At 43.0% G+C, this 16523-nt stretch overlaps 1 protein-coding gene across 2 annotated transcripts in view; it reads right to left on the bottom strand.

Moving 5' to 3' along the window:
- Positions 1-5834, bottom strand: part of LOC126088501 (importin subunit beta-1) — a 46297-nt gene extending 40463 nt beyond the window's left edge. The window contains exons 1-2 of one of the 2 annotated variants that reach the window (XM_049906643.1): positions 5555-5834; positions 5204-5262 (exon numbers count right to left, since the gene is read on the bottom strand). In XM_049906643.1, the coding sequence (XP_049762600.1) occupies positions 5204-5262; positions 5555-5618 (123 nt within the window). In that variant the 5' untranslated portion in view covers positions 5619-5834. The remainder of the gene's footprint in view (positions 1-5203; positions 5263-5554) is intronic. The other variant, XM_049906644.1, reaches the window with a different exon arrangement.
- Between the last annotated feature and the right edge of the window lie 10689 nt (positions 5835-16523).

The following is a 16523-nucleotide window of genomic DNA, read 5'->3' as shown; positions in this document are numbered from 1 at the left end:
ACCAAAACAAAAATCAGTCATTAGTTGCATATAGTAATCTGTTGATAAGCCCGCCCAGTTAGCCATGTGGTCTAACAGATGACTTCCCAGATTGGGAAGGAGCACTTGGTCCCCGGCACAAAGCCGCCTGGTGGACTTTTGACGAGGTCTGGTGAGCTGGCCAGTCTGTGGACGGTTGTTATGTGGTTTTCCATCTGCCTCAGCGAATGCAGGCTGGTTCCCCTTATTCCGCAACAGCTCCACTATGTAGGCGATTGCTGCAAAAACAAGTTCTCCACGTACACATACACCACCATTACTCTACCACGCAAACATAGGGGTTACACTCGTATGGTGTGAGACATTCTCTGAGGGGTGGGTGAGGGGTCCACCGGGGGCCAAATTGCACAATAACCCTGAAAGAGTTGTTCGGTGTGGGGCGGCGGAGGGGTGAAATGGACTGCGGTAGTCGTCGTGGGGTTGTGGACCACTGCGGCTGCGACGGGGACCGAGCCTCTCCATCATTTCAAAGCCCCCGGTTAACATACAATACATTCCATTGATAAACTTTTTTTAGAAATTTCACAAACCAATTTTCAATTAACGGTTCACATATTTCTTAAGATTCAAAATTAACTTACCATTCATCACAGCATACAATTCATCAATTCTGAACTACTTGCTTAATGTTGTCACTGCCAAATGTCACGAGAAAAACCACTCTCTTGTGTTTTGAAATATGATGACCCAAATATATAAAAATTCTCCTTACCACCTTATGGAATACATAATTGAAAAAGGATTCTTTTAAATGATATAGTCACAGACACCTCTCACACATCATGGTCTTTGCAGGTTTTGATAGTAAGATATTTCAGATTATTTTAAAATACAAAGAAACTGTACTTGTCAAGCTCATAAAATTATATTACTAACTGAAAATCTTACATTTTTGTCTTCCTAGACATTAGGGAAATACGGAAGCGTCTGATCCCGCCCGTCTGCTTTGACCCACGACATCACAAATATGGCGGAAACAAAAACAAACACTTTCCACAAGAAGCCTAATGACACTAACGGGACAAGTGCGGGAAATGGGGTGTTTTGGGTGGGCAAACTAAATATAAACAAATTTAGACGCCTTGCGTAGCTACAACGTGTAAGTGAAGACAGCCATGCATGAATACCCACCCACCTCCCCAGAGGTCGTAACCCCAGCAACCCATAGAAGATAAAGATGCTTCAGTAGCTGATTAGTGTTTTTTGTCCTTTTTTTAAAAAATCTCAGGGGATAGAACGAACAGATCAGAAAGATAAATATAATAAACTAAAACAGAAATTGGAGGAAACATAATTAAAATAAGCAATAAGCGTCTTTAAATTAAAAAAAAAAATCTCACGAGATAGAACGAACAGATCAGAAAAGTAAATAAAATAATATAAAACAGAACTGGAGACAGCCACACTCAAACCAAACTCCGCGCCGTCATGACGTCACACACGACAACACCCTTACGTCACGGGTCAAAGTCGACGCGTGGGATCGGACGCTTCTGTCGACCCGACAGTAGTAATACCCATTACAGTTATTATGATGCAGCAAGGTCCTACAGATTTTATTGACTGTTTAGCAGGAGGAATACCATACAGTGTGAAATGATGCCATGGCATTTGATAACAAAAACAAAGTGGTGATGCTTTGCTGTATGTGAACTCCAAACATCTCAATATAAACTGTCTCCATTTGAAACTGAGACCAGAACTAATGATATTAGCATTTCATTGATTTAGTGGTTATTAAAGCTAATTAACTAATACCTCTTCATACATTTCAAAGCATCTTTCCTCATCCAAAGTGTTACAAATGTGTGCCTAACTCTGGAGATGGTTTTCACTATTATGAAGAGTTGGGGAGGGCTTTGTGAAATAAGAGGGGACAATAACAACAGTTGCTAAACATTATTTATCCAGCCCTTAGTGAAGTTAATGTAAAAAAACCTTTATTACTTGTTTCATTAAATTTCTGCTATGAATAATAACTAAAAATTTGTAATATGCTATTCAAACAAAGCTGTCCAATACTCATGAATACACATTTTCAACAGTTTGCTTGCAATCACAAACAGTTTGTGATACTAATAGAGTGAACTTTAATAGGAGCCTAAAAAATTAATTGTGACCTACTCCTAGTACAGTACTACACAGATGAATTTCTTAGAAAAATCAAAAGATGCACATGTTAACAAGTATGTCATACAAAGCTACGTAATACCAGAGTTCAACACAGCTTCAGTAGCATGAACTGTCTATAAACTCCACATGAACTGATTCTGTTCTGACAAGCCTTGGCTAAACTGGCCTGTTAGTTATCTTATTCAGTTTAGTATGTACACACGTAACTGTGACAAGCTTTTTAACTATTTAGTGCAACAGTCTTTTTTGTAAATATTTAATATATTATTTTATTGTTCTGACACGTCCCACATCCTGAATACTGTATCTAATCACAACCCACATAAATTAACAATTTTGTCTTATCATACATTCAAAAGAGCAGTGAAACCTTAGAAAGCTAATAACTACCGATCACTTAAGTGTCTCCCAAAAATAACCCAAAATTCATTTGCCCAAGTTTTATCTAATTAACACTAAGCTGTGACTGTTAGAATTATACTTAAGGATCAGCACATATTAAATCACACATTAGAGCATAATGAGTGGAAAAAATTTATTATGTTTGTTTACTGTATGGAAGTACCTATGGAGTAAACACAAATACTCATTACTCGACTGATGTTTAACTTCAAGAAATGGTAACTGCTCACTATTCTGAGAATGACATGAAAGAAAATGTAAACAACTTCAAAATTACTTATGTTAAAACAATGAAACTGATGCCACTGTAAAGGTCTCTTCTGTTCTACCATTTGGTTTTATGAGAAGCTAAAACATATTTTTTAGACCAAATAAAATTTATTTTTCTTAAATATGTTCCTTCTATGTAGGCCAATGAATATAAATGGTTGAAATTACAAAATGAGAGTGAATTTGTTCCAGTGCAACTGCTTTGTGTAGCATTACTTTTCTCCTTTTTTAAACAAAAACAGAGATATGTTGATTAAAATCATTCTTATGCAGTAGTCTGTTTTCAGTAACTTTTCCTTTAAATATATCTTCAGGCATATGGTATGGGAGGAATAAACATGTTATTAAATTCTCATCGAGTATAATATTATGGCTTGTTTTGGATGGACAGTACTGATTTCAGGTATGTTATTAAAATAATAGTGTTTTTACGTTTTATAATGACCATGACAGCACGGATTTTCCTAAACAGGTCCCACATCAAAAATGTTTCTTTTCCGTACGCACCAACTTTTTTTTTTTATAACAGCTGAGAGCGAAGCCAGCTAAACTTTATGAAAGGCTGTCCACACACAGCATTTGTGCACAATCTAGTGCAGATGCTGACAATTTGTCTTGTCCAATTGCAGACACCTATGAGAAAGTAACAGACAGTCAAATACAAGCTCTTAACCATATAATTCCCATATTATTAAACATGAAGTTTTTGCATTGTGTTGATGGCCTTTCATTACCCGAGAGTTCCTCACATTTGAATTACCATATATATGTAACTACAGTTTTGTACTAAATTACTGCGCACATACCAAATTTCACATAAATACAAAATCTTGCCAGTGACAATGATACGTAGTGTCTCTCACAATCTTAATTTAAATTGCAAAGAGGCAGTTTCATTAGCCACGTGCAATCATATTTTACCCAAACCACTACTGCTTCGTCTCATAAGCTTGCATGTTCCCAGTTGGCTGCCGCTCTACCATTCACAATAACCATCACTTTCAGGAAAAGCAGCAGCAGTTAACATACAAGACAGTGTATGGATAGCACATGGTAAGCTTTTACTATAAAGCACTCCCTACAGTCCTTCCCTAACTCCTCTTCTGAATGACTTCTTTCTTGGCCCGTTTACCACATGCCTGTTTTTAGCTGTCTTCCATTATGTCAACTGGGACTGACGTATAGTCTTTGTGTTCTATACTTTTGACTTGGGCGCGTATGACCCCAGTTGTTTTTAGCGCCCTAAAGCAAAATGAAACCAAACCGAAGTTCATTAACACCAGATTTCAAAAACTAAGCGAGCAGCATAGCGCAGTGGTTAGCACACTGGACTCGCATTCAGGAGGACAATGGTTAAAATCCATGTCTGCCCATCCTAACAAGACTTTCTGAGATTGCCTTAAATCGCTGAAGTGAAATGCTGGAATGGTGCATTGAAAATGGCATGGCCACTTTTATTCTCCATCCTTCCCTAATACGAGCTTGTGCTCCATCTCTAATGACCTCACTGTCAATGCAATGTTGAACATTAATCTCTTATTACTCATCCTCAAAATCTACATTGTCTCATTTATAACACATTTCATCCAATGATCAAAAATTATATTCAAACAGTTTACAATATGTAACAAACATACAGCACAACATTTAAGAAATGTTACGACACTTATCTGGGGGAGAATGATGGAGTATCAAAAGTAGTGTAGCACGTAACTGTGAGTGACAAATAAATTACAAAATAGCCAGCACTGCTGGTGTGGAGGAATATATTAAAACGTGAAGCTTTATGAACAGATCTTCACAAAAATGATGACTCTACACATCAAATAATTACCTGGGCCTATAAAGAAGTCAACCATTTGTACAGCATAAGCACTCCACAGAGATCTCATACTACTAATACTGCACAATGAGAGTATTAATAACATCCATAAATACAATATCTATCCAAAGTAATATTGATTCCAATAATGGGAGTTCATTAGAACAAGCATAGAAGACTTCAGAACTAAAATCTGAGCACTGTTCCGCTCAAGAAATTATTCTCATCGTGTGGTGGACACGAAATGACTATGAAAACATGTACTAGGAAACCTAAGTTTTGTTATCTGTCTGTAGACTTACTGTAAACCAAAACTAGTGTGTAGCAGATTCATCTACACTTATCAAACGCATCCATATTGACAGATGTTGTGCAGTGGATTGATTATCATAATCTGGTCACATACAATAGTATGAGAGTCGCCAAAATGTTAGTTTGTGTACAAAGCAGTTTACAAACAGTTTCAAAAACTTTTGAAGTATACCAGTCTACAAGAAAATACTAAAGATTGCTGAAGAAACGTCATGGTTTGCATACCAAATTTGTTTGTGCCGCTTGTTCCAGATAATTTTGTGCCTGTTCCAATTCAGTTTTATCTAGAAACAGAAAAAGAAAGTACGTCAAAAGCAGTCAAACATTGTCCATTAGGTGACATTGACGAAAATAAAAAAAATGATTTCTTCATGAGCTATACATGAAAATACAATGCATTACATCGCAGAAGAAAGTTTGGTGGTACTTTCATCACCCAGGCATCAACTTTAAAAAAAGAATTGTAAAATCTCTCTTCCCTCGCCCCATGGCTGAATTGCCATGAGACATCATCAACGAATTTGAACGAATATCACTACACACTTTTAAAGACGAATTGCTTATTCCAACACATACCTGGCGAAACAGTCTTCTCCAACACTTGAATTAGTTCCATTGTAACTTCGGGATTCATTTTCATTCAATTACGATCTATATTGTCAATTTCTAATCAAAATTTAACGCGAATATTGTCTCCCGTTTCCACCACAACCGGCAATCACCCACATGTAAATTGTACCACTGCGCAAGAATCCAACGACGAACGCAGTTGAAGAATCACTAAAATATTTTGGAAACCCATAAAATCGAAGTTACACCCTTATATTTACGACATATTTTACTAACATATGCTCCAATTCGGAACATGTGATTCAGAAAGTATCCAATCTTGAAATACAACAGGTACTATATTTTTGTAACTATGAATCACAGAAAGTAGCAATATGAAAAATTTCGCGCCATCAAGTCTTTGATCAAACAATCGATACAATAAATTAATTCCTTAGTGTACTAAACATTATAATGCATTCTAGCACTTCGAAAAATTTAGGTAGAAATTCAAATGAAAAAAAAATAACACTCCAAAGTTGCAAGTCAATGGTACGACAAGTTGCTGGTAACGCAAAAACGAAATGTACGAAAAAAATAGATACGTGTCTTTTTGCTGGGAAAATATAACAGTGGAAAGACATTACACAATCTTAAATTCCTTCCATCATCAGTAATACATGACAGCAGTTTCTTCTACTTAGGTGTACTATATTGCTGCAGATTCATCATCGGGAAGCACGTCATCCATGCCGTACGTACTTACGTTAGATTTGTACAAATAACGAAACAGTTATTTTTCTGAAAACTGTATTTAACTTCATTGTTTTACTGTTTATATTGCATGATCTTATTCAATACAAAAGTTTTTCTCCGTTGAATAGGCTTACATTTACCTTATCCTACTTAATTAAGACTGAAAAGGCAGCACGCGCTGGAATATTGAGCTCGTGACGAAAAGTAGTTGATTGTGTAATAACTGTCAATTAAGTTACTATTACACCACAAGGAAGTTAATTAGAACTAATTTCATCTTATCTATTGAAGGTTTCACCTGTTTCACCGTAATTCTCAACAACAACAAAAACTGAAGGGCCCGTGTCCACGTATTTTAGATGTAGGTTTTCATACAAATTTAAGACGTTTGAGTAAGTATTAAGTGAAGAATTTAGGTAGTTTTCGTTACACATATATTTAGTAGTGCCGTATCTGCTCGGGGAATTAAAGGTTTTTAGTACTATCTTCTATTTCTTTTCAACACGCGATAAGTCCCTGTCGCTCATGCACTATCTTAGGCCTAATTTTTCGGGTATACAAGTTTTGAGTTTTAACGTTATTTTAAGTGCATTACGTTACTATAGTAATAGAATGGATATATAATAGTGGTACACCTAATTTTAAAAGACTCTTGAGATATGTAGTTAATAGAATATTACTGTTATTGTCTAGATGAATTTTGTAACTAGATTTTAAACCTCCATAAGTGACAAGACAGTGTTTGAGTTGCCATAGGAATGTTAGTTCAATGGTTCTATGCAACTGTTGTAGCAGATAATTACTCTGGGGGGAATGTAGTGGCATTGGAGTTGCAGAAGTAAAGGGTCTCTTCCCTGGTACTGGAAAGTACGTTCAAAGGCTAGGAAAGCAGCAGAACAGGAAGTGAAGATTACAGCACTTAAGGCTGAATTGGATAGTACTGGGGAGGAGCTGATGAAGTTGAGGGGGGGGGGGGGATAATATTGACTACAGTGGTAGTAAGGAAAAGGGGCCACAGGAAAAGAACAGTATCTGATAGTTTCATCATTGGCACAAACAATAAATTTGCCATGATACCTCAGTTAACCAACGAAGAGGCTCAGGTAGATGTAAATGTAGTTTATACTCAACATACTTTCACCAGGAAACCAAGTGTTTCAAAAAAAGTAGAAAGAATGAGGAAAGTTCTGTTGCTACTGTTGCTAGGTAGTAGCCATGGAAGAGGAATGATCAGAAGCAGCTGAACATTTCTGTCAGGAGGGTCAATATGGAGTTAGATCAGCTGATTTTGGTGGAAACATTGACAGGCATAGATTTGGTTCTTGTTGATGCTATAGGTAGCTGGGACTTCACAAGGCATGCTTTGCATCTCAATAGAAAAGGGAGAGGTAAACTGCCCAGGGCAATAGCAAAATCTTTAGAGGGCTGGCGTGGGGAGGAGGGGGGGGGGAGACACTGAAACTCGTGAGAGTACCTCTTTTTTAGGCTGAGATCAGTGTGCAGTGATTCAGTAGTGAATGAAATAAAGCTTAATGAGAATCTCAGAAAAGCAGGTACTAAAGATGTTAAAATATCACAAGACTCTCATAAAATTACAGTGAAAAATAATATTAGTATATCACAAGATTCTCATAAAAGTACAGTTAAAATAGTTTTAGTATATTACATCAGAATATCAAGGGATTAAAAAACAAAGTAGTTGACCTTCTTGTTTGTTTAGAATATTCAGAAACTGAGTGTGAAACTGAGTATACCGGCAGACGCCAAGCCGAACAGATGCACCACCAGCAGTAGCAGCAATAGCAGTTGTCTGATATACAGTAATTTAGTTTAGTTTCTGTTTTATTTTTGTTTTTTTTTTTCAAGTGGTTCTGCAGAGAAGTGAACTACATCTGTGTTTAACTGTGTAGACTAGTGGTTAACTAATTACTCTAACAAGGGGAGGCCACGACGTTTGGAACGCGTATTTACTGTAAACTTCGTACACTCGTAGTATTCCATGAGGACAACAAAATGTGTAAGCAGTAGCGCGTACTTCTCAAGCGTTACAGCGAAAATCGCAAAATAATTTCGGTCGTCGAATATATATCTGTGCGTGGCCATTGTAAACTGAAGCGACTGCAGCCGAATGGTGACGGTACGTTAGCTCAGCACAGCCTGCCTTCGGCAGGGCAACAGAGCGGACGCGTCCGTGTTGACCGCGTGCGGAGCGCGAGCTCGCCTTGTTTACTTTCTGACCGCCGTTGCTTAAGTGCCGGCTTCCGTGTACGATCTATGGCGAACCGTTACCGTAAATCTACACTCCGATTTACTTTCTGCAACGATTATGCTCGACCCAAAGCACTCGAGGTGGAACGTTTTCTGCGAGAGGAAGTGAAGATCCCAGCGACCGATATTATCGGCATACATTTGTCAATCGTGAGCAGCACGGTCTATGTTAAAATCATTAACGACGCGACTTGCGAACGCATCCTACGTGAGACCAAACAGGGGCTCCGCTTCTGTCATGCTGACGGCAATGTGGGGGAGGTAACCGTCGACCACGCAGGCTTAGGTATGCGAACGATACGCATTTTCGAATTGCCATTCGAACTTCCTGCTGAGGAAGTCGTAGTGGCACTCCGCCCATACGGCACAGTCCATGGCCACACTGCGGAGAAGTGGACACAGTTTCGGACGTATCCTGTCCTAAACGGGGTCCGACAGGTCACCATTGATCTCCGAAGCCACGTCCCGTCCTACTTACAGATCGGCGGATGCCGTGCAATAATTATATACGACGGCCAGCCTCCGACCTGCTCCGGGTGCGGCAAAGAAGGCGACCTTAGATCCGAATGCCTACAACGGCGTATTACGCAACTTCCAGCTGCCGAAGAACTACCCACGTCGCAACCTACAGTGCTACCGGTGACCTACGCCGCTGCTCTAGCTTCTCCTACCGCTTTGCAACGTCGCCCGGGCGCCACCAACGAACCCGACCAGACACCGACGGAGACCACCTCAGACGCCTCGCCGCCTCGGCCGGCCATCGACGCCGCTCCGACGATGCCGACGCAACCAGACGCTGACCCTGGCCTCGGAAACACGATGGAGATCGACTCGCTCATCGTGCCTACAGCAGCCTTCCTGCCAGAGCGACGCGACTCCCTTCCGTCGTCGGACACGAAGGGTCGCACAAGGAAACAACGTTCTCCGAAACGTCGCAAGCGAAGACGTCGCACAGTTTCCAGCCAAGAGGAGACTTTACAAGTTGAGGAGGACGCAACCGTCGACCAGCACGAGGCCCCAGAACCCGCACTGGTGACGAAGACGTTATGAGCGCGGTGTGTCTGCGCCCCGTGCTGCCGCTGAACTAAATCACAGGTGACACTACACCACGCACCATTACAACGTCTTCTGCAGACAAAATGGACGATACACCAGTGCCTGCTTCCATGGCGTGGCACGAGGAGGAGGTCGAGGAGCAGGACCCGTTATGGGACCCTGCGCCATCGGGGCCGAACCACTAATCATACTCTCCAGGATCCCCTGTGGGCCAGCGGGATAACATTCCACTGCGACGCCCGAGCCCTTGCGCGGATGTCGGAGTGGACCAGTCTCCAGCAGTCCGCCACCAAGCCTACCGGATAGCAACCATCAACACCAACAACATCCGTTCCAGGGTGAAAATCCGCCTTATGCAGGAGATGTTCTGGGCTTCAGATATTGATTTCACCGTTCTGCAGGAAGTTCACTTGGCTAGTCTGCCGGATATCAATGGCTATACCGCCCATGCCTCCGCGAGTGATCCTATGGGTTGCGGAGTGGCCATCTACGTCCGCCACAGGATTTCTGTGACCGACGTAGCCTTCCTTCCATCAGCTCCAGGTATGGCACTTACTGCCATGGGGACACACATAATTAGTGTCTACGCTCCCTCAGGCACTGACCAACGGCATGAAAGAGCCCAGTTTTATTCCAAGGAAATCGCTCCCCTGTTTATAGGGCGTTATGACCAGTGCATACTAGGAGGTGATTTCAACTGCGTTCTGCATCCCAAAGATCAGATTCCCCACTATACCACATCCCAGGAACTATGTATAGTGGTGCAAGACCTCCTGCTTCACAATACCTGGGAAGTTCAACACGGCGACTGTTCTGGCCATACCTTTCTTACCAGTCATTCCGCAAGCCGACTAGACAGGATATATGCCTCACAAACTCTTAGATCTGCGGTACGGGGCGCCGAACACTGGCTGCTGGCCTTTTCTGACCATTGCCTTACATCTGTACGGTCCTCCTTCCGCCGCAATCAGTATGGCGCAGCTGTGCGCCATGGAAACTCAATACTTCTCACCTGCATGACCTGGCATGTCGCCAACAAGTCACTGAAACGTGGACAGCCTGTGAACGACGCCTTCCCCACTACCGCTCGACATTGACATGGTGGTTGGACTGCGCCAAGCCAGCGATCCGGAGGACACTAATGAGATACGGGAAGGACATGGCCGACTGGCATCGCAACACCGTTGACTTCTATTATGCGATTCTCCGAGATCTGGACGCTCAACCGCCAACCCCAGACAAACAGTTGGAATGGCAAAGAACTAAGGCGAAGATAATTGCGCGGGCACGCCGGAAATTGCAAGGGGTGTTGATATGGACGCGACGGCACGATCACGCGGGTTTAGAAATTCCATCCATGCATCATATAGTGTCCGACGAACGACGGCGTCGTCGGCAGATCATCAGCACTCTGACCACGCCTCGTGGCACACAGGTGACCACTCAGAATGACATCGTCCACGCATTCGTCGTGCAATACCGTCGTACTTACAGTGAAGAAGATGCAGATACTGCAGCAGACGACTCCATTTTGCATTATGTCGCGTGCACCCTCCTCCACACGGAGGCGGATGCTTTGAGAGTGGCGGTCACGCGATACGAAGTCAACAACGCAATCGCCGAGGGTGCTGTCAACAGATCGCCCAGCATTGACGGCTTACCGATTGAGTTTTACCGTACCTTTCGGGACCTCATGGCACTGCGGTGGACGACTGTGTATCAAGAGCTGATGACATCTGATGAAGCAATCCCACCCACCTTTTCTGAGGGCATCATCATACCAGTACACAAACCAGCCGGTGGTTCGATGGTCACGAGTTACAGACCGCTCACCCTACTCAATGCCGACTACAAGATTTTCGCGCGCTTACTGCCAATGCGGCTCCGAACAATACTCCCTCATATCCTCTCGCCAGAGCAAACGACCCCTGGAGGACAGGTTAACATACAGACTGACACATGGGAATGCCGCATCTTAATTGCGATGGCGGCAGCCTGCAGACTCCGTGCAGCAGTCGTCGCTATAGACTTCGACAGCGCCTTCGATAAAGTGCGCCATCGTTTCCTGTTTTCGGTGGCAACCCTAATGGGCATCCCCCCTCCACTTCTCGACGTCATCCGTCGTCTTTACAACAGTGCCAGTTCACGTGTCCAAGTCAATGGACGATTAGCAGGGCCGGTACCTATCTGCCGTTCGATATGGCAGGGATGCCCCATCTCTACCCTCCTGTATGCCATTGCCCTTGAGCCCCTCATTGCGGGCTTGACAACCAAGCTCTCTGGTCTCACCCTATGCCAACACACTTTTCGCTGTTGGGCATATGCTGATGACCTCCTCCTCCTCATTCACTCCGACTCCGAGATTCGAGCAGTCCTCGAAGTGATTACCCGTTATGGGGCTGCCGCTGGCAGTGCCATGAATCTCGCCAAATCTTCTGCAATGCACATTGGATGAGACCTCCAGGAGGGTGCAGTGGCACCCCTGCCGCTTGTGCATACTTTCTGGTACCTGGGCATTACCTTTACACCCAAGGTCACACGCACAGTGGCAACGAAGTTTCGTCGCCTGTTACACGTCATATGCAACGACGTCCGCCAGAACCTCTTGCGCCGCCAGGACACACTTCAAAGGGTTGAGTTTCTTAATCTTTATGTGGCATCAAAATTGGTCCACATCGTTCAAGTTCTCCCTCTGCCAACTGTAATTGGGCGCAACCTTCAGGCGGCTTTTGGCTATTATCTCATGGCTGGTTCCATGTAGAAAGACCGTTATGAGACATATACCCTGCCCCCACGGGATGGGGGTGTCGGCTCGTCCATGTCCATATACGAGCTGCAGCCTTGTACATGAGTACCATGAGAAAACAGTGGACCAGCCAGGTTGCATCTCTAACACGCAGCTTGCTTGGGGTCCACCTCCCTGCATCCACCTCACGACCGGTGTCTGTCGGCCATATCGTGCCTCATTTGTCTCATATTTCGACCTTTTTCGTCGACTACAGTTACAGACACAGCAGTCTCCCATATACGCTCCCACCCAAGACTAAGGATTTTTACAGCCTGCTGTTGCGCTGTGTTCCCCGGACTGTGATGGAGACCAAACATCCCTCCATCCAGTGGCCCATAGTGTGGACTAACGTTCACCAGCCCTTCCTCCCTACGAATGTCCGGGCACTGTGGTATCACATAGTCAACAGGAAATTTGCCACGAAGCAGCGACTGCACAACATTGGCTTGTCAGAATCCCCTCTTTGTCTCCTTTGCCAGCAACTGGACACTGATGAACAGCGTCTGACATGCGCCTCTTCACAAGATGTATGGCGCTTCGTGCAGCAAATCATTGCCTGCTATTTCCAGGTACCGCCAGAGACAATCGAACCTTGAATGTTCCTATACCTACAGTACAAACATTTTCCCGCCGCCAAATGTCATGCTATTACGTGGGTCAAAGTGTGGGCGGTCGCTTATTTCTTTCATGAGGGACCTAAATCCCGCCTCGACTTCTGGAACTATTTACGAACAGCCCATGGAACTCTCGAAAACACGCCACGTTATCGAAAATTATTTGCTAACTATCTTCGAGGGGTCTTTTTTAGACCTCCACTAAGTTGGAGGCTGCCTGGAGCTGAGGGCACCTACCCCTCCTCCTCCGGCGGTGTCTGAGTTTAAGCCGCCAACGATCGATTCTACTTCTGACCTCCGCGGATGGGAGAACGCGTCGCAGATTGCGCGGATTTTATTTCTTTTTGCTTTTCCTTTTTCTTTACCCAGAATTTATATATTTTTTCTCTTTCGCCGATGTGTTCACATAATTTCACGGTAATAGTTAATATTACAAAAACACAATGCAAATAAATAAATAACAACAACGACTTCCACTGCTGCTGATTCCTGTGTCTCCCACTTCCCTAAGCACCACAGGCTCGGTGGTGGTGAGGCGGACACTGTGGCCAGGCCTCGGGTTTCGACCCCCAACCACTTTGCCCCCGAGCACCTACCGGTCCCCTACCACCAAAGAAAAGGAAGAAAAAAAAGAAAAATAACACAAAAATTAAAAATTAAAATAAAAAATAAAAAAAACCGTGTTCGGTCAGAGCGTTAGCTTCCCTTTCTATTAAAAAACCTGAGCGAACGGATGAACGAACAATGTGAACGGGTGTCATCCGACGTCCGCCCTGAACAAATTCAGCGAACAATATAGGACAAAATGTATTTTTTTTTTTTTAAACGTGGTTGGCGTTCAAGCCGCTGGATTGCTGGATCGAGTTCCGTTCTTCAGTTTTTTTTTACTTTCAATGCAGTCATTTTCTTTACTATTTATATTACAATTGATATAATGGGAAAAATACGTGTAATCGGATGAACTTTTATTAAATTTGCCGACCGCGGTAGCCGTGCAGTTCTAGGCGCTTCAGTCCGGAACCGCGTGACTGCTACGGTCGCAGGTTCGAATCCTGCCTCGGGCATGGGTGTGTGTGATGTCCTTAGGTTAGTTAGGTTTAAGTAGTTCTAAGTTCTAGGGGACTGATGACCTCAGAAGTTAAGTCCCATAGTGCTCAGAGCCATTTGAACCATTTTTTTTATTAAATTTACAATGTTATTAGGCAGTCTACTAATTTTTATTATCACAAATAATATAATATTCATAACTATCGACTAGTAAACGACCAAACGCATAAAGTGATACTGAAAATGTGTCTTCAAAACTGTTCGTATTTAATCGAAAGAGAACGAGAAATTGCTTGTTGGAAGATGCTATTAAAATACACTCGATACTGCATAACCAGTTATCAGCGCCGATTTTTAAGGAAATACTGCGTTATACATGCTTTTCTTCCAGACTATCGTCTGAAAGAGAGGTTTTAGAAAATGTTAACAAAGTTTGTTTTTCCACAGAAAAACGTCAAAATACCTTGCGTATGCGGAAACATAGCATTTATTCAATGGAGCTGGTGCCGTTTACCTTTATGTTTTCCATGTTTTCACGAAAAATACCTTCCTGCAACTTGTACTCGTAATGTCGAAAGCGACGATTATTTGTACATCTTTCGAAAGCCGTCTGCGCTGGTCAAAACTTGAAGGTAACAAGTCGTTTCGGGCTCCTTCCATGTATAAGGGATTTCTCAAATCACGGACAAACATACATTTTCAGTGTGACTTTATGCGTTTGGTCGTTTACTGGTCGATAGTTATGAATATTACATTATTTGTGATAATAAAAATTAGCAGACCGCGAAATAACATTGTAAATTTAATAAAATTTCATCCGATTACACGTATTTTCCCCATTATATCAATTGCAGTATAAATAATAAAGAAAATGACTGTGTTGAAAATAAAAAAAAAAAAAAAAACTGACGAACGGAACTCGATCCAGCGGCTTGAACGCCAAACACTTAAAAAAAAACATTTTGTTCAATAATGTTCGTTGAATTTGTTCAGGGCGGACGTCCGATAACACCCGTTCAGTTTGTTTGATGATCCGTTCGCTCAGTGTTTTTATTATAAAGGGAAGCTAACGCTTTGACTGAACACGCTGAGCTACCGGGCCGGCACCACTCGGCTGCAGCCGCTTCATTGTTAAAATAGCCACGCACAGATTCGACGACCGAAATTATCTTGCGATTTTCTGAATAACGCTTGAGCAGTACGCGCTACTGCTTACACATTTTGTTGTCCTCATGGAGTACTACGATTGTGCGAAGTTTGCAGTAAATCCACGTCCCAAACGTCGTGGCCTCCTCTTTTGCTTTTGTGTAAATGTTGATGCATATCCTTGTGTAAGGCAGCTTCCTAATGTAATTTTCCCGCCATGAGAAGCCCCACATCATGCCACTAAGAGTAAATCTCGTGCTGATACACAGCATATAGTTTAGATAAGTGCGTTCAATCTGCATATTTATCACATGCAGCAGCTTTTGGGTAAGCAGAGTTTTTAGAAACAGGTAATTGTAGATACAGCCACTTCAGTAGAGAAATTTATTTCTGTTTAAGAGCTTGAAGTCTCCGGGTGTAGTGAAATATGCAGAGCGCTTTCAAATATTTCTTTATTTTCTCATCGTTATATTTTGCTACAGACCAAACTCAGTAGCGCCATTTGAGATCTTATATCTATTTTTTTATTCACTACGATATAGCTAGGAACTATACTTGTTGTGAGTGGACACAAAGAGAATTGACTGCCGTCTGTAAACAGCTGCAAGCTGCATTGGCTACCGTCAACATGCTTCTGACAAATGCTGAAAGTTGCAGCGACATCGGGGCACGGGTGACGAGACCTGTGACACCTTTGGTGCCGTTGGAGTCCCCTGGTGACCTGAGTGTCACTGCATCTTCCAGTACGCAACATCTGACCAGCCCGTCCTCACTAGAGAGTGGGTGGCAGATTGTGGTGGGTTCATGTTTCACTGGGCAAAACAGGTAGCAGGTCATGCAGCTGGCCTCTACGCTTTATCAACAGGTACGAGGTGCTACCCAGTGTTGATTGTAACTCTGAGCCAGCATGGGATGTCTCCTCTTTTGGGCCAGCAGTCGATTCTTATGCCCAGTCTAGACAAGTGCAGAGGGTGGGTATGTTTGTCATTGGGATTTTCAATGTTGGGGGGGGGGGGGGGTGATAGAACTCCTTAGAGAAGTCTTGTCCGTGATGTGGAGAAGACCCTGCCAAGCGCTATGGAGTGCACTGGGTAGGACCCACTGAATATAGTGGCACATGTCGGTACAAATGAAGCATGCCACTTGGTTTCCTACAATATTCCCCGCTCGTTTCGGCAGATGGCTGATTTGGTGAAGGCAACTAGCATCACACGTGGGGTGTAGGGTAAGGTGTCTATTTGTAGTATAGTACTCAGGGCTGAACAAGATCCTCTGAGGCTCAGACGACTTTGCAACGGTATCAGATGAGAATTTCTCGACC

The sequence above is a fragment of the Schistocerca cancellata genome, chromosome 6 (assembly GCF_023864275.1).
Source record: "Schistocerca cancellata isolate TAMUIC-IGC-003103 chromosome 6, iqSchCanc2.1, whole genome shotgun sequence".
Taxonomy (NCBI): domain Eukaryota; kingdom Metazoa; phylum Arthropoda; class Insecta; order Orthoptera; family Acrididae; genus Schistocerca; species Schistocerca cancellata.
Note: the sequence above shows the minus strand (reverse complement) of the source record. Positions and strands in the feature narration are given on the sequence as shown.